General features: G+C 38.4%; 1 protein-coding gene across 4 annotated transcripts in view; it reads left to right on the forward strand.

Moving 5' to 3' along the window:
* The first annotated feature begins 5,010 nt into the window (after positions 1–5,010).
* Positions 5,011–20,497, forward strand: part of slc41a1 (solute carrier family 41 member 1) — a 31,473-nt gene continuing 15,986 nt past the window's right edge. Inside the window, exons 1-4 of one of the 4 annotated variants that reach the window (XM_082155878.1) lie at positions 5,012–5,214; positions 7,154–7,319; positions 7,396–7,868; positions 12,366–12,473. In XM_082155878.1, the coding sequence (XP_082012004.1) occupies positions 7,404–7,868; positions 12,366–12,473 (573 nt within the window). In that variant the 5' untranslated portion in view covers positions 5,012–5,214; positions 7,154–7,319; positions 7,396–7,403. Of the gene's footprint in view, positions 5,215–7,120; positions 7,869–12,365; positions 12,474–20,497 lie in introns of all 4 variants that reach the window. The other 3 variants (XM_082155877.1, XM_082155875.1, XM_082155876.1) reach the window with 3 other exon arrangements.

Below are 20,497 nucleotides of genomic sequence, written 5' to 3' on the forward strand. Positions count from 1 at the left end.
TTAAATTCATTGAAAATCTTTGGGATGTGCTGGAGGAGACTTTACAGAGTGCTGGACTGACCAAAAATGTATGCACCTCTTGATGGAAATAAATGTTGTGATGTTATTTCCATCAAGAGGTGCATACATTTTTGGTCAAGATCACGGTCAAGATCCATCAGTTAGGTTGAGAAGAACTGTTGCTCAACATATATAACATGCTAGAAACATAATAATCACTGCAATAATGATCCAATCATAGACTCTTAAGCATTTGCCTACTTAAATTCAAACAGCGATTGTTTTTCGGCAGGGCAGTGTATATACAAAACACACATTTTTCAGAACGCTTCCTTGTGCAAAACTCACCTCATAGTGTTCTTTACGATTGCCAGAGCATTGTTTAGTGATTGCAAAGGTATTCAGTGTCATTTTTTGCATGTTACTATGCTATAATTTAAATATATCACAGTAGCCTAACGAATACATTCATTCGTACCTTTGTCCTGTTGGAATATTTGCTCTTGCAAAATGTTATAGGTATTTATATTTGCTCAGCCTACACACTGAGGTAGATTTTTGTTCCTGTCGACTGGGTAATGACCGAGGGTTTTTTTCAAGCTGACATTGTTCTTAGGCTGAATTTGATGACCACAAGGTGACCATTGCCTGGTTTCACAGACAGGGCTTAGATTAAGTCAGGATTTAGGCCTTGGTTCATTTAGGACATTAAGAAGCTTTTATAAACGTGCCTTAGAAAAACACATTACTGGTGTGCATCTTGAGACAAAACGTTATTTGTGCAAGTTGCTTCCAGTTAAAACAGCTCAAACATTATTTCAAACTGTTTTTTCATGTGGTCTTTCAAGGTAAACAAGGTCAGGAGGTGTGTTTCTGCACAGATGTAGTGAGACACAGAGTTCCCCACGATCAGATAGAGCCAGCAGAAATATGGGCAATGACTCAGTTTGTTGTCAGGTAAGCAAACCGAACTGTTCATGTTTCCAGTAAGACATGTCACAAAGGCTGACAGCAGGGCATGTCAGGAAGGCCAACAGGTGTCTATTTTTAAGCTAAAGACTATTATTTACAATGACCCCCTTGCCACTCATAGAGCTGCAATAATGGAAAACTTGATGCATTAAATAAAACACTCAATACTGTAAGTGTTAGGCTTAATGTAGTTATGTAGCTTAATGTAGTTAACAACTAAAATCTTATTGTAAACTGTTACCAATTACACTATAATTTCCTCTCTCGTTTGATTGTAAGTTGGTGTGTGAACTACGACCTTAAATAAACAGACGTAATCTGTAAAATCAATTATTTCTGTACTTGTAATTCAATTGAAATGTACGCCGTTGTGAAATTTGTGGCATTGGACCTTGCGCCAAATGTCATAGCAAATGTGAGGTGTGTTTACCTTGCTCTAAAACAGAGAAATCCCTTATGTAATCGTAGTATTTACACATTTAGCACCGACGTGCATCCAAGGGTTTTGTAGTTGTGTTCCCAGAGTTATAGGCTATATTAAGCGCCATGATATAAAGTATATACAGTTTAACTGTTTAGCTGCTTTGATGCTAGGTAAGTACACAATTATACACTTTAGTAACCGACTGTTCAAATCCAAGTGAATATTCCCAAGAGTAAGACAAAAAACAAGGCACAGCGGACCAATCTGGCAGAGATATCCGGAGAGTTGCCAGGAGAGAGTGGTTGTCATGATGCTGTTGCTATGGATAGATTTGTTTTGCTGGCTCATCTCTGCCTCAGCAAGGAGTGAAAACACTTCAAGAAACACTCTGAGCACTTATAAAGATAATACGGTTTGCAATCCACAAGCTGGTTTTAGAGGTGGCATAAGGTTATCACTTGACTAGCACAGTCAGTGAGAAAACACTCCAGGAGTTTGGAACACTTCAGCTGGGTCTTTTTGGATTGTGACATCACTAAAATTAATGTAACTTCAGTCTCAACTAACAGTAGTTTCACCCTAAACATACAGCTGATTTAACCATCCGTTTTGTATTAGATGGTGCTGTAGGTGTGAAAATAACAAGATATGGTGTGATAAACACATCCAAACATGGTGTTCTGATTTGCAGAAGTATAGGTTAAGTGCCTAATAAGAGTATATTTATGCCAAATGGTTTGTAGCCTGAAAAAAAGATTTTGTTTCCACAAAAATATGAAGCAACTGTTTTCAACATTGATAATAATGAGACGTGTTTCTTGAGCAGAGCTTCAGCATATTAGAATGATTTCTGAAGAATCATGTGACACTGAAGACTGGAGTAACGATGATGAAAATTCAGCTTTTCATCACTAAAATTTTAATTGTCCTTTTTAATTGTAATACTTTTTAATTTACTTTTTGATCAAATAAATGCAGCCTGGGTAAGACTTCTTTCAAAAACATAAAAAAAAATATTACCGACCTCCAACTTTTGAACAGTAGTATTGTCACCATTATGTTTAGTGTTCATCATCATGGACTTTTGGTTTGTTTTCATTCTCATCACGTGTTCCTTTGTTCAGTTTTCCTGCTCCTCACTTGTGTTCATTGGTTGCAGCTGTGTTCTATTAATTATCCTCGTTTGTGTTTGCTATATAAGTTGATCCCACACATTCATTCTTGGTTTGCTCTATTGCATTTAGTGTGTGTTTCCCTTCTAGTATGTTTATTATCCTCATTAAACTTTGAGTTGGAATTACTCATCATATTGTGCCTTCCTGCAACCACCCCTGACATGAATATTGAGATCTACTAGTTCACATTTTCAATCAGCATTTGATTTATTGTTTTGATATAGTGTATTATGTTGCAGGTCACCCCATAATTAAAATCTATAATTATAGGTGTAATCATACTCTGTTTTTCACTGCCACACATACTGTAATTGCACTATAATTCCTCCTGTAATTAAGATTCTATTCTATTGATTTATATTCTCTTCTGTTCTCTTGTATTGGGAATGCATTGGCAGTTTCCATGCCTCAGGTGGTCGAGTCAGTTGTCTTTTTATAATCTATGTTCTTGTTTTAATTAGACAGTGACCTTTACGTTCTATTAATTTAATGCAGTTCACCAAACTCTGACCTTTTATCAGCTAATGTGGGCTTACTGGAATTCATGTGACTGAACCTAATTCCAAACCTGCCAAGTTCTTCTGATGAATTTACTTGTTTGTCTGCATGCTTTGGTTGACTCTTGTGAGAGTGACACGTGTAGCTGTCATCTGCACTCTGCTTTCAAATCATCCAGCAAGATTCCTGTTAAACAAATGGTGAAAGATAATCACACTCTATCACTTCTAGTGTTCTAGTCATTCACTCTGTCTACAACCACCAACAATAAATGACATCACAAGTCAGATAACGCTGTCTGACAACACAAATAAATAGGTTATGTGTTACTGCACGGCGGCCCTTTGAAAGTGTCTTGTAAACAAATACGTGAATCAAAATACAGGTACGTAAGGTCACTAAAGACAACAGGGCAGTAAACACATTCACTTTTGTAATGTGTTTGTCCCTTATCAGAAGGAGACAAGGCTGTCAAATTCAAAATACAAAAGGGCTTGGTTTTGATTTCTCATAAACAAATTAGGCCTACACATTAGATCCCACCCAAGGCTAGACGGTTTTCAGAATTAAGCCGCTACTTTGGAATTTATGAGAAATATTCTTAGACCTCTTATTCTTAGACATTCTTGTTGGCAAGCAGAAGAATAACTCTCATAGCAACTTTTCCTGTCCTCTGAGAAGCACTACTGAGCACGGAGCGCCAGGGGATCTTGTTAGGGGTCAGTTTGTGGATCGTGTTGATGCCTTGGAGTGTAAGCATGCTGTGGAGTCCCGGTTGGCCAGCTTCCTATCATCCTGATAGCTCTCAGAATAAAGCCATGCGTGACTTCTCAGTGCTGAGGCTTGTATTGCATGTACTAGAAGGAAAAGTTTTGATAATTGCACTTTTAAATCATATACTAAACGATAAAGATTCTTCATGGTTCTTTGGAGCCCTATTATTTTGGCTATAACGTTCTTGAGTTGGTTACAGGGTTCATATGAGATCAAAATCTTGTAATGTTCAATGTTTTTGTTACTGCATTAAAACGTCATAGGCTATATTACCATGCATTATATACAAATAAAAATATACTGTAAAAAAAAAATGTGATCAATAAGTTATGCCAAGTTTGCTTGACTAAATGTTCTACTTTTTTATAGCAATTTAATTTCAAGATGTACAAGATTTAACTTATATTTTAAAAGTCAGTTTAATGTAATTTAAGTTGAAATTACTTAAACATTTAAGTTGATTGTACTTAAAATTTAAGGCAGCAAAAAAAAATTCTAGTCTGTTAGTATTCATTTAGTTTTTCGTTTTTTCGTTTTTTGCATTAACTTAATAGAAAAATGCAGTGCTCGATCTCTGTAGTTTAATAATGGATCTAATGCTCCTTCCCACAGAACAGATGTTTCTTTTAAAATCATTTTATTTGTCGCTACACGTAACTCAATTTATTTCTGGCAATTTAATAGCAATTATCTTAACAGTTTCCTCTAGTATGAAGATTAATTCATATTCATTGTCTATGGGTGCAGTGAATGTATTACAGCCCTCGGAAACAGTTTCAGGAAGACAGACTTATTTAGTTTCAATGATTATCCAGGGTTTTGTTATATTAAAATCAGCTGCGCTTCCTGGTGCTTGTAAATGAACACATATTAACACAAACGCGATCCCTTCTTGGCCTACTACAGCGAAGGCTTGTCTCATGAATGTTAATTAGCCGGTGACGCTCCGCTTTCTGATTGGCTGAAAATAAGACTCTGCTCTAGTCAGTTCGGGAAGGAACGAATCCTACTAGGGCGAAGGCTTAGGTTCATGAATAATAATTACGTTGCGTGACTGGACGCTCCGGAACAGTTACCAAGCAACGCCTGTGAGATCTATTAGATATTCATGAGCTAAGCGCTTTCCATAGTAGGATTCGAAATTTTCGTCAGCGTCGCCCGCCTAGCGACGTCCTCCTGTCATATAGATGCGCAGGAACGAGCGCGTGTCAAATGGAACAATGTAACGGATCGGAGTTGACAGCCTCAGTCGAGAGGTTACTGATTAATCACGGTCCGGCTCCATAACCATAGATAAGGGCAGAGTTCCGCCTGAGTGACAGGAGAATGACAGCAGGTCCGCAGTGTCTTCAATCCAAGGTAGGAACAGAGGTGATTCATTTACCTGCGTTTTTAATACCACATTGTTACCTGATATGACACATAATATCTGTTTGTAGTTGTAGTTTGTTATTTATTATGCTCCGTTGACGTTACATGCGAACACTGCACAAGCTCCATTCTAATAATGTGTTTAAAAGCCATAAATCACATGTGATTAACTCATGGTCTAATATACATTAGTTGTGTCAAATATTTAAAACTATCCAATTGTATAGTTTATACACCTATATATATATATATATATATATATATAATTTAATATAGAAAATAAAGTTTTTTTTTTTTTTTACCCTAGCAGAAGTTCCACAAAGAACTTTATTCTAAAGTTTATCTTCAGAAAGTTGTCTAAACGTCAGATCACCAATCGTATGATGTAAAGTATTTTTAGAGAACTGAAAGAACTTATAATTCAAACGAAACCGCATAGTAGCGCAATAACCTTATAGACCCAAAATGGGGGTTTAATGGGGTTCTTGCTGAACTTTTAAGTGCTCGACAGAACCACAGAAGAACCTTTATTCGTGCCAGATACTTTTACACAAGTTTTCACTGTTTAGCCCTGAAAAACAGCAACTGTTTTTGCCACTTTGTTCCAATTGGTATAAAGTGTAGAATAAGTCTTACATGAATGGAATAAACGTTCTTTACTGAAGGATATACGTGTGAAGTAGCACCGAGCCGTGTTAATTTACGTCGTCCCATGCTGCGCTGGATTTGATCGGACTACTAAGTAGGGATTTTGTTTCAGTGCGGAGGTAATGAGCAAATTGTTGTTGGCTCGTATACTCCCTTCTTTCTGCCGTCCCGAAAAGACGTTTCTGGGTGCTTGCTTCTCTCAAGAATCGCCCAGAATGTTTCGTCATGACTCATGTTTAAAAGTATATCACGTCATTGTCAGTTTATGAACTTTTTACGTCCGGCGGAAAGTGAGTCCCGTCATACTTGCCTTGACGTGTTTGTCATGAAACTGCATAGCGAAGCCGTTTTGATTGCCATCTATCTATCTATCTATCTATCTATCTATCTATCTATCTATCTATCTATCTATCTATCTATCTATCTATCTATCTATCTGTCTGTCTGTCTGTCTATCTCTATGTCTGTCTATCTATCTATCTATCTATCTATCTATCTATCTATCTATCTATCTATCTGTCTGTCTGTCTGTCTGTCTGTCTGTCTGTCTGTCTGTCTATCTATCTCTCTGTCTGTCTGTCTGTCTGTCTATCTGTCTATCATCCATCTGTCTATCTATCTCTGTCTGTCTGTCTGTCTGTCTGTCTGTGTCTGTCTCTATACTGTGAAGTTTTCATCATAATGTGGAAAATATTGAATTATTTGTAATGTGTAATTTCTTTAGGGGGTTTAAATTTTTTAGCTTGGTTTTATTAAGTCATTTAATTCATAGTAGAAAAAAGGTCTTCCCTCACATTTAATAAAAAAATAAGGCAGCAGTTAAACTTAAGTTTATAATTTAGTAGGTTGATATAGCTGCAGTCTTATCTGATTGATTTTTTTTAGCTTAAATCGTTAAAAAAGTTATAATAGGTGTCATTCCCTTTGGCAGGTGACAAGTCGACCTTATCAGACTCAGCCATTTCAATGAGTTGTAACAGTACCCTGACTCCAGAGACCTTTAAATACATTTCAAAAAGCATTTTACCACGTGGTGTAAAGTGAGACGCCTCCAGCCCTCCAACTGCCCAATGCTGGTTGGAAAGTTATATAGATGCCTTCAGGTGCCTTCAAGAGACACAAGCATCGGACGTTCATTAGGACCCTCAGAACCCATTTTTCTCGTTCATTTTTGTGACATTTTGCTCTTACGGGACATCAGCTTTGTCCCTTTTGTGAAGAATAACTCACTTGGATTCTTTCTTTTTTTTGTACACAGGCTAACATGCGGCTTTCTGTTGTTGTCTTAAAGGAAAATTTGCTTTGAATGGGGAACATAATTTGCATGCTACCCAAGTTCAGGCAGGATCTTACACAAACCTGGAGACGGGGAACACACCTGCCTCTCTTCCTCGACCTGTAGACTCATTCATCAGCACCAGCCGTCTTTAATGGGATAAACTATCTCCAGAGATCAGGTGAACGGCTGATCTTAACTTAAGTAAGACCTTCGAGCTTCTTAATTTCTTCTTAATTGACACTTTTCATCCTAAGGCCTCCGCATGGTACTCTGGTCGAAAGATCAAGACAAACTGTCCGACATGTCCACCGGGACGGAAAGGATAGAGATGAAGAAGGAGGGGGCGCCGCCGGCATACCACCACTCTAATGGGTCTGTCCACCCGGTAATACTACCCGACAACTCAGAGGAGGTGCCGCAGGCTCCCGGGGAGTACGAACTCACAGAGGTGACCTCCTTACCGGACCGCGGTGATCAGGAGAACGAGCGGCCGGACATGGTGGTCCTCGACTGTCGGGCCAATGCGAAGGGCCAGAGGGAAGAGGACGCACTCCTGGAGAACGCCAGCCAAAGCAATGAGAGTGATGACACTAGTACGGACCAAAGCCCGGTGCCACCGGCTCCACTGAAGGAAACGTCCTTCTCCATTGGACTCCAGGTTTTGTTCCCTTTCCTGCTGGCAGGGTTTGGGACAGTTGCAGCTGGCATGGTTCTGGACATTGTTCAGGTGAGTAAATCCAAATTTCCTTGTGTTTAGTGTAAATGTTGGAGATAAAACAAAACATTTCAAATAATTAAAAAAATTCTGGAGGAAAATATGTGGAAAAAAATTCTAGTATTTGGAATATTATGAGAATATTTTGTTCTGGAATATATTTATTTTTATCCAAAAAGACTTTTCAGTATTGTTGATCTTGTTTATTGTAAAGAAGCACCACACCAAAGCCTGACATGTACAGTACAAATGTCAGAAGTAAAACTAATTGGCACACATTCTGAGGTTTTGCATGCTTGTGATGCCATTGACAGAACGCCTATCAGTCAGAGTTTTTCAAATGAGCATGTGCTACGCTCTCCAGATGCTGGTTGCTTGCATCAGGTTCTTTCCAAATAAGCAGTGAACATGTGCTGCTCCATTCTAAGGGCTTCCCTTGTCCTCAACAGCACGTGGAAGGGAGTAATGGTGTTGATTTTTATTTAGAGGATGTGTAAGGTCTATAAATAATGGAAATCTACATAGGGTCTATTTTCCAACAGTGATACATTGCCACGGGATGGATGGATGGATGGATGGATGGATGGATGGATGGATAGATAGATAGATAGATAGATAGATTGATAGATTGATAGATTGATTGATTGATTGATTTCCAGTAGACTTAATGCAATCATGTATGTGCATGTTTTCACGTTTGGCCTTTTTAAAAATAAGCACATCTCGGCTGACAGGTTGAATCGATTTTTTAAGGTCAGTCTAATAAAGATAAAGTCAAAAAGTTAAGTGTCTTATTGGCAGTCATATCACTTTCACATTTAGCTCAAACCTTTTTTACTCTTGGCTGCTCTTACTGTATCTGTACTACCTACTGAAAATGCATTACTCTACTGATAGACATATGACTTTCTGTTGTACCCTGGGTACTAGATGCAAGAACAGATAACCATATGTTTTCAGTTTTTTAGTTTTTCAAAAACAGTGTGCGCACAGAGTCTCTGAAGAGGTGTCTTGTTCCATGTAATACTTAAGTCACTTCCTCAGTTTCCTCAGTAAACGATAGAAATCACATATTTGAAATCCAAAGAGTGATTTGTTTATTACTTATTGTTGTTTTCTGAGGAAAGGGTGTAGACCTGTGGATTGGCGTAAATACATTTTATAACCAATTGTGTGGAAGAGAGTTCACTAGGTGTTGTTGACGTACAGCATTTATGAGGTTTTAGCTCACTACAGCTCCACACCCTTTGTAGTCTTAACCAGCGTGGAAACTTGTTTTTCAGCCGACTTGGTGATTTCGCCTTTTAGCCTGCTGATGTGGAATGTATTGTGTTAGAAAACCTCTTGTCAGACCTGTTTGTGCTGAAGTTTGAATGTGTGAAAAACTATTTTTACCACAAGGAGGATAGACTAAACATTAAGGCCTTGCAGGAAGCCAGTTAGGGTTTACCACATTCATCGTCATCGGCATCTTGACAGATTTCAATGCAGACAGACAAGCCTAATGTCCTGTCCTTAACCCTCCGTGTGCTGAGATCTTATTGTAAGTTTCTGTGTTGTTCAATGTCATATTTGATCACATGATTGGCTTCTATTATTCACGAGTGCAGTTGACTGATTTCTCGTGCAAACAGCAAGTTTTGTGTCAGACGTCATGTGGAGTAACTGTGGTCAGAAATTGTCCCTCTTTTCTCTCCTAGTGTCTCAAAGATTAATCTTTTGCAAACACACATAAATCACCTAATTTCCTTGAACAATTAACATGTAAGATTTGATGTGATTATTTAGTGGCGTTGCCAAGGCTAGTGTCAATATTACTTTGGATTTAGTGTAGGAGTGCCTAATCCTCTTGGAGATCTACCGGCCTGCAGAGTTCAGTTCCAACCGGAAAACCCTGGTTTACAGTGGTTTCAATCCCTCTAATATTTATCTTTATTTATCTATGATGTGTAGTTCGTCCCAAATTGTTGGCAGTGTTATTAAATGCTAGGTATTTAGGTATATATTTAGACTAGCTTTTTATTTTTATATTTTAATTTTAGTTTAGACTGTTTGTTACGTTTTTGTTTCCGGAAGTCAGTCGCTAGTTCCACCGTCTCAATGACATCACGCACGTCGTTAAAGACGGCAAGCTATAATTGGTCGGGAAGAAACGTGTAGTCTGAGGTGTTTCTTGTCCACGACACGACAAGAATTTAGGAGTCAAAATCGCATAATCTGACACAGTGACTATCGTAACAGACAAAAATATTATGTAGTCTGAACCTGGCATTAACATTTTTCCCTGATGGACAAAAAACCTTGGAAAAATGTCCCATTGACGCAAAATTGTTAATGAGCAATGGTTGAGCACTAATCATATTTTCCAGACAATTTCCAGATTATTAAAGGGATAGTTTACCCAACATTTTTAATTATCATTATTTTACTCACCCTCATGTTTCTTTCTTCCACAGAACATAAAAGAAGATATTTTGAAAAGTTTCAGTATATTTCCATACAGTGAAAGTCAGTGGACTTTAAAATATCTTCTGTTGTGTTCCACAGAAGATAGACAGTCAATAGACACTCTTAAAAATAAAGATTTTTATTGGCATCATAAAGATCCATTAACATCCATGGAACCTTTCCATTACACCAAATGTTCTTCATAGTGGAAAGGGTTCTTTAGATTTTTTTAAATGGTTATTTTAAGAACTGTCCACTGTAAGGTTCATTGGGAACCAAAATTGTTGTGGAAAACCCTTATAAGCTGCTGTACTATTGACAAGTTTATCTTGCAAATCTTAGCATGCACATAGATCACTGCAGGTTCACCGATGTTAAACACACCCCAGGTTGGTAGTGTGTCTTCAGAATTCCTCTGTGACCTTATACTCTGAGCCTTGGAGACCAAGGTGCTGGAACCGAGGAGCGTTGCCAGCCAACATTACACAATCCTGCAATCCGAGCCCCCCTCCGGTTGCATGCCTGCACTGCTGTGCGTCAAGTTCGCAGAACCCTGGGAGGCACATGGAGGCATTAGCCAGGACTGCTCTGTTCCCTGAAGACAACATCGTTCTGGGGGAGGGAGATAGACAGAGTAGAGGAGGTTCAGTCAAAGGGAACCGAAGACAAAGTGGCTGGGCGCCAGCTCCCAATTGATGTTCGTCCTTTTTTTAAAGTGGCCCCTGCACTGCCAAAGACTCAAGGAAAAAGAAACGGCCATTAAAACCCGCCTACTGGAAGCTGCACCGCTCAAACTCCTTAACTACTGCTTTTTGCTGCTATTTGTAGGACGATTTTGTGTTATGTTTACCGTTCACTTTTTCTCTAACGTTACGTTAGCAGTGCCCGCCACACTTTCCCACTCTCTCCATGTGCTGAAAAGATGCTGCTAGAATTGATTTAGCTAGTCAGTGTCAGGCCTGTAATTGCCGTGCACCAGTGGGAATGGGTCTAAAGATAAGCACTCCTTCTATGTATTGATCTATACTGCATGCTGCTGCATTGCATCGAAGGCACCGCAGCCTAATGGAAAAAAAACAGCCTGCCAGTTACCAGAGTCATCAACTTGGTCAGACATCTCAAGTCGGGTGCTTGGAAGAGGTTCAAATGGACGGAGGCGTCAATAGACCTGAAATTGGCCTGAGTTTAACATTGGCAGATGATAAGTTCAGTGTTATCAGAGCTTTTCCCCTTGGAAACTTTGTTATAAATGGAAAAGTGTGTTTGTTTTTTAGTGTTTAATCTCACATGCAAGGATTCCACAGAAGATGATTTCATGGTTGCTCTTTCGTAGCTCAGGAGATTTATTTGAGTTTTATGTATAAACTTTGTCTAAATTTTTTCCTAAAATTCCTTACAAAAATAGAAATGGACACAAACAAGTCAATTGCTGACATAGAGTTAAAATGCAGAGCTATAACATGTGAATTAGTTAATATTAGGCAATAATATCATATAACTGTTAGTGCTGTCAAATCAATTAATTGATTAATCACATCTAACATTTACACAAACACACACACACACACACACACACACACACACACACACACACACACACACACACACACACATATATATATATATATATTATTTTTTTTATTTTTTTTATAATCCTGTATATTACAAACTTTTATGTTAAATGCGATTAATTATGATTCATTCATTTGACAGCACTAATAAAAAAAAAAATTCTGGCAGGATCACGATCCACAATCTTATTACAAATCTTTTTCATGTTTGATTATTGATTATCATGATTATTTTGCTAGTTCTGATTTCCTTATTTAAAAATGATAGCCCTACAAGTTAAAACATAAAAGTAAAAAGACCAAGAGGATATTTATATTGAGATCTTTTGGTATATTGGCTGATAGGAGAACATTGTGAGATATTTTTGAGAAGATCACAAACATGGGATCACAGGGTCTTTAGTTCCAACATGGCTTACATAATATCTCTAGTTGTTGTTAGGCTTTAATGTTTAGTGATTATAGCTAAAAGGTTTCTCTTTCTCAATAGCATTGGACGGTATTCACAGAGGTGACTGAAGTCTTTATCCTGGTGCCTGCTCTCCTGGGCCTGAAAGGGAACCTGGAGATGACCCTTGCGTCCAGACTGTCTACTGCGGTAAGTCTTTAAATATTGAACAACATTAGATTTCCAATAGGCATGATTGAACCATTTTTTTTATTTTTTTTATAGAATAACAGATAAATGTTGATAAAACAGAATAAAAATAAGACTCTGAAAGGAATACTCATCAAAAAACTGTATGTACTCCTGCATATGTATTGACTCGTATCACTGAGATGTCAAAATATGGACTTAAATACCATCTCGTCAGAATTTCATGATGCAATTTCACCTGCGTGGTTTTCTTTTGTCTGGATGGTGACTAATGTTTACTTCAGCCTTTGTGCAGCTTTCAGAGGTGTGTTTGAGTTTCATGTAACCTCAGATGGAATCATTCCTCAGGAATCAGGAGGAATCAATCCAGCTGCTGTAGAAACTACACTTATATTTTCATTTGAAGGAAAATATTGGCGTAACAGGGGTTAGATAAAGAGCCGTTGACTGAAATATAGTTTGAGGGCAATTGCATTTAGGAAGGATTGGTGAGTGGAGGTGTGCTATTACTTTTCTAAGTGATCATCAGGTGATAAAAATGTCTGACACTTTTAACTTGCCTTACAAAAAACTCATCTCTATGACACTGTGTTGAAACATTTGCTGTGGGGTTGCCAAGCTTTTTTTAGATTCTTACTATGTTGTTGCTTACTTGGGAACTACCAAAAACACCCCAGAAACTGCAGAACAATGGCCTGGCGATGAGTTTTGAATAGACAAACAACACTTACATTTTACACTTAGACTACCTTTCAAAAGTTTGGGGTAAGATAAGTATGAGAAATGTATTATTTTTTTCAAAAAGGATGCATTAAATTGAACAAAAGTAACAGTAATGACATTTATAATGTTACAAAATATTTATATTTCAAATAAATGCTGTTCTTTTGAACTTTCTAAGAATCCTGAAACAATGTATCATGGTTTTCGCAATAATATAAAGCAATAGAACTGTTTTCAACATTGATAATAATAAACAAATGTTTCTTGAGCAGCAAATAAGCATATTAGAATGATTTCTGAAGGATCATGTGACACTGAAGACTGGAGTAATGATGCTGAAAATTCAGCTTTGTCGTCATGATAATACGAATATTTTAAAATGTATTAAAATAGAAAATTTCACAATATTACTGTTCAAATAAATGCAGCTTCGGTGAGCACAGTCTTTTTCCAAAAACATTACAAAATCTTACCAACCCCAAACTTTTGAATGAGTGTAAATTTTGTTAGTTTGTTTACTTGCGTTTGAATATATATATATATATATATATATATATATATATATATATATATATATATATATATATGTCTGTAAGCAGCAACAATGTGAGGTCAGTTATCCACTATTAAACATTTTCACAAAGCTTCATTGTCCTTCACTGAAGTATGTTAAAAGTAGGGTAATAACTTGGGCTGTCTGCCCCGTTCTCTCAGAGCTTAATGGGACATCATGCAGGACACTATGGTCAAATTAACATCATTTTAATCCCGTTAAGCACATGACCGTACACTTCCCCTAGTTACTCCTGCACTCGATGTGTCTCGGCTAGACTCGGATATGCCAGGTTTGTGGTTCATAGCCAGACATTCCTTTGGGCTGTGGTTCTGTGAGATCCTGCCACAAGATTACATGTTTAATCAGAACACATCCCACGTTTGCTGGTTACATCTTGGAGCAGTGTTTGCACGCTGTGGATGACATTGTTTTTCATTTAATTACTTATGAGAGCAAGCAAGATAATAAGCCATCCCAAAATTACATTTTTCAACATTTACTCACTTTCAAGTCATATTGTTATATTAAGAAAAATAGGAATGACATGGGAGTAAGTAAATGATGTGAAATTGTTAATTTCAGGGTAAACTAATACCCTGATTAAATACCTGTACTTGTTAAACACTTTAAATTAGGTGCAAACCCACTCTCAGAAAAAGTGTTTCACGAGCAACAGAAAGCGTCGACCCCGCAGTCCTGAGGTCGCCTGTGTGCTGTAAATCTACAGTAAGTGCTTCGCTGCTTTATGCTGGTTCTCAGAGCCCACTGCTAATTATCAGCAGATTAACAGCACTGTTGCTTTTTAATGCTCTTACGGCACTTCAGAAAAGATTGAATTCCTTTCATAGCATGAATTAGAACCACATGACCCCATGTAATGGTTTATCGAATTTTCTGTCCTGTGTCACTGTATTTCCTATTCCAGCAGGAATTTGGGATGGGAGATATCAATGGGCGTGTCTTTTTTTTAAATAGCTATGATTTGATACTTGCTATTGCTGTTTTGCTACATTCTTACATTATTATGCTACTGAACATTTTATTGAACAAAGCTTAAGAGACAATATAATGTCATATATATTTTTGGCCCATTTTCTGGAAGACAAACACTGTGTTCTTTTTAAATGTGTATATCTGCTAAATTATTTTAAGTTTAAGTAATAAAGGAAATGTAATACTTTTATTCAGCAAGCATGCATCAAATTGATCCAAAGTGAAAGTAAAGGCATTTGTAATGTAACAAAACATTTGTATTTCAAATAAAACTGTTCTTTTGAACTTTCTGTTCAAATATGCATCATGGTTTTCATAAAAATATTAAGCTGGACAACTGTTTTTAACATGGATAATAATAAGATAATTAATCATGTTTCTTGTGCAGCAGATTTACATATTAGAATGATTTCTGAAGATTTAATAAAATTAATACGTATATTAGAATATATCACAATATTAATGTTTTTTTTTTTAAATGCAGCCTTTATGTGCATGAAAAAATCGGTTGTGTATGTATATACTCTTACCGATTCAGTCATTTCATGACGGTTTGCTGGGTAGGGTGAAGTTTGACGGTGAGCTGTCTGGTACGTTTGCCATTAAACGAGGTGTAAAACAAGGCTGTGTATTAGCGCCTACACTGTTCGCTATTTACTTCTCCTATGTATTCAAAAGAGCATATGAAGACCTGGACAACAATACTGGTGTCTCCCTATTGTCACGTAACGATGGAAATTTCTTCAATCTGTCTCGTTTCAAAGCTAAAACCAAGCAATGTGTTGTGCGTGAACTACTCTCAACTTCCTGCTCCGCATCCGTTCGGACGCTCTTGCTTACTGCTCCGCGCTTTGCTCTATCGCTTTTATATTTTATCTTCTATATTTTTATATTTTAGCTCCTTTTATTACCTAATTTTAACTTCAGCAAATCAGCACAGTGCTCAAACGACAAAGTTTGGATTACCACAAAAACGCAGAATTCTTCTACCCGACCAGCTTACATTCCGGGGAAAGGAAAACACAACTGCCTACAAGGATAAGAGAGAAAATGCCTCTTCTGGAATCTACTTGCTGCACTAACTGCCACAGACTTTTACAAAGGATTGCAGTTCTTGAAACAAAGTTATTTACACGGGACCACCAAACCAGACGGAACACACAACAGAGCTTCGTCATGGACACCCTCAGCATATAGCCGGTGAGTCCCATGAAACTAGTGCTCCTCGACAGGTAGAGAAACAAGCCGATCGACTTACAAATCGATGGCACAAACAGGGAGCGAGACCCAAAGGCACTCGAGATATCAGATTGTCACGAGCCCCACATATTGCCGCAGTAGCATCCTCTACCCCAGATACAGCTCTGACAAGGATTGCAAACACTGGTCTCCTACCAACACCTATACATCTTGAGAACAGATTTGAAGTACTAATGAATGTAAATGAGGAATCCCCAAACATGAGGAATATGATCGAAAACAGACTGAATCAGCCAGTAGCTAACACTGATGCTAACTGGCGCTCAAGGTCGAGCAGACAGCGGCACTCAGCTCAGAGCACAGCCGAGCCCAGGACTCTGATAGTGGGGGACTCCATAATCAGAAACATTAGCAGCAGGGATACAACTACATGCTGCCTTCCACAAGCAACAACTTCTGATATAAACAGGGAACTTCAGAACATTCTGATGAAATATAAGACTGCAAATCGACTCATAATTCATGTGGGGAAGAATGACATTCATAAAGAGCAGTCAGAACGTTCAAACATTCATCAGTGGACCACTCCCAGCAAGAGGAACAAACAGGTTTTCACGGTTGCTTGGGCTTAATACATGGCTACAAAAAACCTGCAATATAAAAGGAGTAAACTTCATTGACAACTTCAATCTTTTCTGGAGTCAGAGACAACTATTTCATCGGGATGGCCATCACCCAAACAAACTTGGTTCAAGAGTGTTAAAGGACAATATCTACTTCTCCCTCAATCATCCTTCTGCAGTGTGTGCCAATCCACTCAATCTGAACGGCACACACACACCTGGAAACAGTATGAATGACCACAGGACTTCACTTCAGAATGGACATGATGTTGACATATCACACAAGGACAATGATAACACCAGTGAGCCACAACAACCTCTGCTCACGGACACAATCTCAGCTGAGCCCTGCCCACAGAGCTCACCACAGACAGACATATTAGAACTGCTCCAAGATTCAGCCCCCAAGGACGACTTCCTGGAAAACAGCCAGGGAATCCAGGACAGCATATCCCAGCCTCCGATAACACCTGAGCAACAGCCCCTCTCACCAGACACGTTATCCCTCTCTCCAACATCCCCACTTCTGTGTTTCTCACAGAAAATGGAAGAACTGGTGCATGCTGGAACCAGACTATCCCACTCTTTTGCTGCAAGCCCCCAGATACCAACCAAAAAACGGCAAGCACCTCAAACACCGAAGCCTGCGCGCCGAGCTCGCCCGCCCCCTCCTGTGAGAGCTCTTCGGCCTCTTCGGCCAAAACGCCAGGGCCCACACCCTCCTCCATCTGCTCAAGGTGAACCAAAAACAACTGATACCAGCTCTCAGTGATGTGTTTTGGGTCCCTGCTATGATAACAGTAACTTTCTCAAATGTTTACAGAACAAGCGGGAACCCAGTGTGCCTGTATCTTTCTCTATTGCTGTTCTATTACAAGATAGAAAGTCTAAGGCCTTCAATAGCCGTACAGCAAACCCAACTAATCTGGTGCCTATTACACGTCAAACTAAGATTGATGTGGGGACAAAAAGTAAGACTGTTAAGTTAGCACTTTTGAACATTCGCTCACTTAAAAATAAATCACTTCTAGTCAACGACTTAATAACCACAAACAACCTGGACTTTATGTTTCTAAATGAAACCTGGCTAGAAGACAGCTGCAGTGCAACAATCCTCAATGAAACATCCCCTCCTAACTTTACTTTTATGAGTGTCTGCAGAGCTGTTAAGAGAGGTGGGGGTCTAGCTGCTCTTTTTAAAGATATCTATCAATGTAAGCAAATATCATTTGGGAATTACCTGTCTTTCGAATATCTAGGTACTGTTTTAAAAGGTGCTCCACGCATTTTACTTATCATTATTTACAGGCCTCCAAAATACTCTCCAGGCTTTGCTGAGGACTTTACAGAACTGTTATCAACAATTACCTCAGAGTTTGACTGTATTGCCATTGCTGGAGATTTTAACATTCACATAGATAATGCAGAAAACAATATGGCAAAATAAATCAAAACTGTTTTAAAAACTTTTGATCTGACTCAGCATGTACATGGACCCACACACAATCATGGACACACTCTAGATTTACTTATCAGTAAGGGTCTAAACATTTCATCGATTGTTATTAAGGATGTAGCACTGTCTGATCATTTCTGTATTTTCTTTGAAATATTGATCTCTCCTGCCATTGAAGCTAGATCTGTGTCTGTCAAGAAGAGATGCTTAAATGAGAACACTAGTGTACTATTTATGAAGGCTATATCCTTAACACCAAGCATATCTGCTGACTCTGTTGATTTTCTCCTTGATTCTTTTAACTCAAAAGTTAAAAATGTAATTGATGATATTGCTCCTGTGAAAGTCAGGAAGAAGAGTGGCAGACAAAAAGCACCTTGGAGAAACTCAACAGCAGTGCAAAATATGAAAAGACAATGCAGAAAAGCAGAGCGCATGTGGCGGAAGACAAAACTTGTAGTCCATTATAACATCTACAAAGACAGCCTGCATGCTTTCAATATGGAACTAGGCAAAGCTAGACAGACTTTTTTCTCAAATATTATAAACAGCAATTTAAACAACACACGCACTCTTTTTGCTACTGTAGAGAGACTGACAAACCCCCCAAGCCAGATTCCCAGTGAAATGCTCTCAGACAACAAGTGCAGTGAGTTTGCTTCTTTCTTCTCTGAGAAAATCAATAATATCAGAAAGGTGATCAGCACATCCTTGAGTTGCGCTGGGGTGAGACAGATCAGACCACCTGAGAAAGTAGTTACTATGTCTGACTTCAAAGAAATTGATGGCAAAATTTTGGAAGAAACCGTACAGCACCTTAAAACATCAACATGCGCCCTTGACACACTTCCCACATCTTTTTTCAAAAGTGTGCTAAACAGTTTAGAAGCAGATCTTCTAGAAGTGGTAAATGGCTCACTTATCTCTGGGAGTTTTCCAAACTCCCTGAAAACTGCAATTGTCAAGCCCCTCCTGAAAAAGAGCAATCTGGATAAGACCATATTAAGCAACTATAGACCGATCTCAAATCTTCCTTTCATAGGCAAGATCATTGAAAAAGTTGTCTTCAACCAGCTGAACAAATTCTTAAGCTCGAATGGATACTTTGACAATTTTCAATCTGGTTTCCGACCGCACCACAGCACAGAGACAGCGCTCATAAAGATAATAAACGATATTCGCTTAAATACTGATTCAGGAAAATTATCAGTGCTGGTACTACTCGACCTCAGTGCTGCATTTGACACTGTCGATCATAACATACTTCTTGACAGGCTGGAAAACTGGGTGGGGCTTTCTGGGATAGTCCTAAAATGGTCCAGGTCATACTTAGATGGGAGAGGTTATTATGTGAGTATGGGAGACCATAAGTCTGAGTGGACATCCATGACATGCGGAGTCCCTCAAGGCTCAATTCTTGCGCCACTCCTGTTCAACCTGTATATGCTCCCAATGAGCCAAATAATGAGAAATAACCAAATTGCTTACCACAGCTATGCCGACGACACACAGATCTACTTAGCCCTATCGCCTAATGATTACAGCCCCATTGACTCCCTGTGCCGATGCATTGACGAAGTCAACAGTTGGATGTGTCAAAACTTTCTTCAATTAAACAAAGACAAAACTGAAGTTATTGCATTTGGAAACAAAGATGAAGTTCTCAAGGTGAACGCATACCTTCACTCTAGGGGTCAAACAACTAAAAATCAAGTCAGGAATCTTGGTGTGACACTAGAGTCAGACCTTAGTTTCAGTAGTCATGTCAAAGCAATAACTAAATCAGCATACTATCATCTGAAAAATATTGCAAGAATTAGATGCTTTGTTTCCAGACAAGACTTAGAGAAACTTGTTCATGCTTTCATCACCAGCAGGGTGGATTATTGTAATGGACTCCTCACTGGCCTTCCCAAAAAGATCATAAGACAGTTGCAGCTCATACAGAACGCTGCCGCCAGGATTCTGAGCAGAACCAGAAAATATGAACATATCACACCAGTCCTCAGTTCTTTACACTGGCTCCCAGTTACATTTAGGATTGATTTTAAAGTATTATTACTGGTATATAAATCATTCAATGGCCTAGGACCTCAATACATTGCAGATATGCTCACTGAATATAAACCCAACAGATCACTCAGATCATTAGGATCATATCAGCTAGAAATACCAAGGGTTCACTCTAAACATGGCGAGTCTGCTTTTAGCTATTAAGCCAGCCGCAGCTGGAACCAGCTTACAGTGGTCACATTCAAATCCAGACTCAAAACACATCTGTTTAGCTATGCATTTACTGAATGAGCACTGCGCCACTGTTCGTCCGACTGTTTGTACTGTACTGTATTTTATTTAATTAAATTTTTCTAAACTGTTTTAATTATTCTTATTTCTTTTAATTATTTTAATTTCTCCTATGTAAAGCACTTTGAATTGCCATTGTGTATGAAATGTGCTATATAAATAAACTTGC

This window comes from Leuciscus leuciscus, assembly GCF_965113295.1.
Source record: "Leuciscus leuciscus genome assembly, chromosome: 23".
NCBI lineage: Eukaryota > Metazoa > Chordata > Actinopteri > Cypriniformes > Leuciscidae > Leuciscus > Leuciscus leuciscus.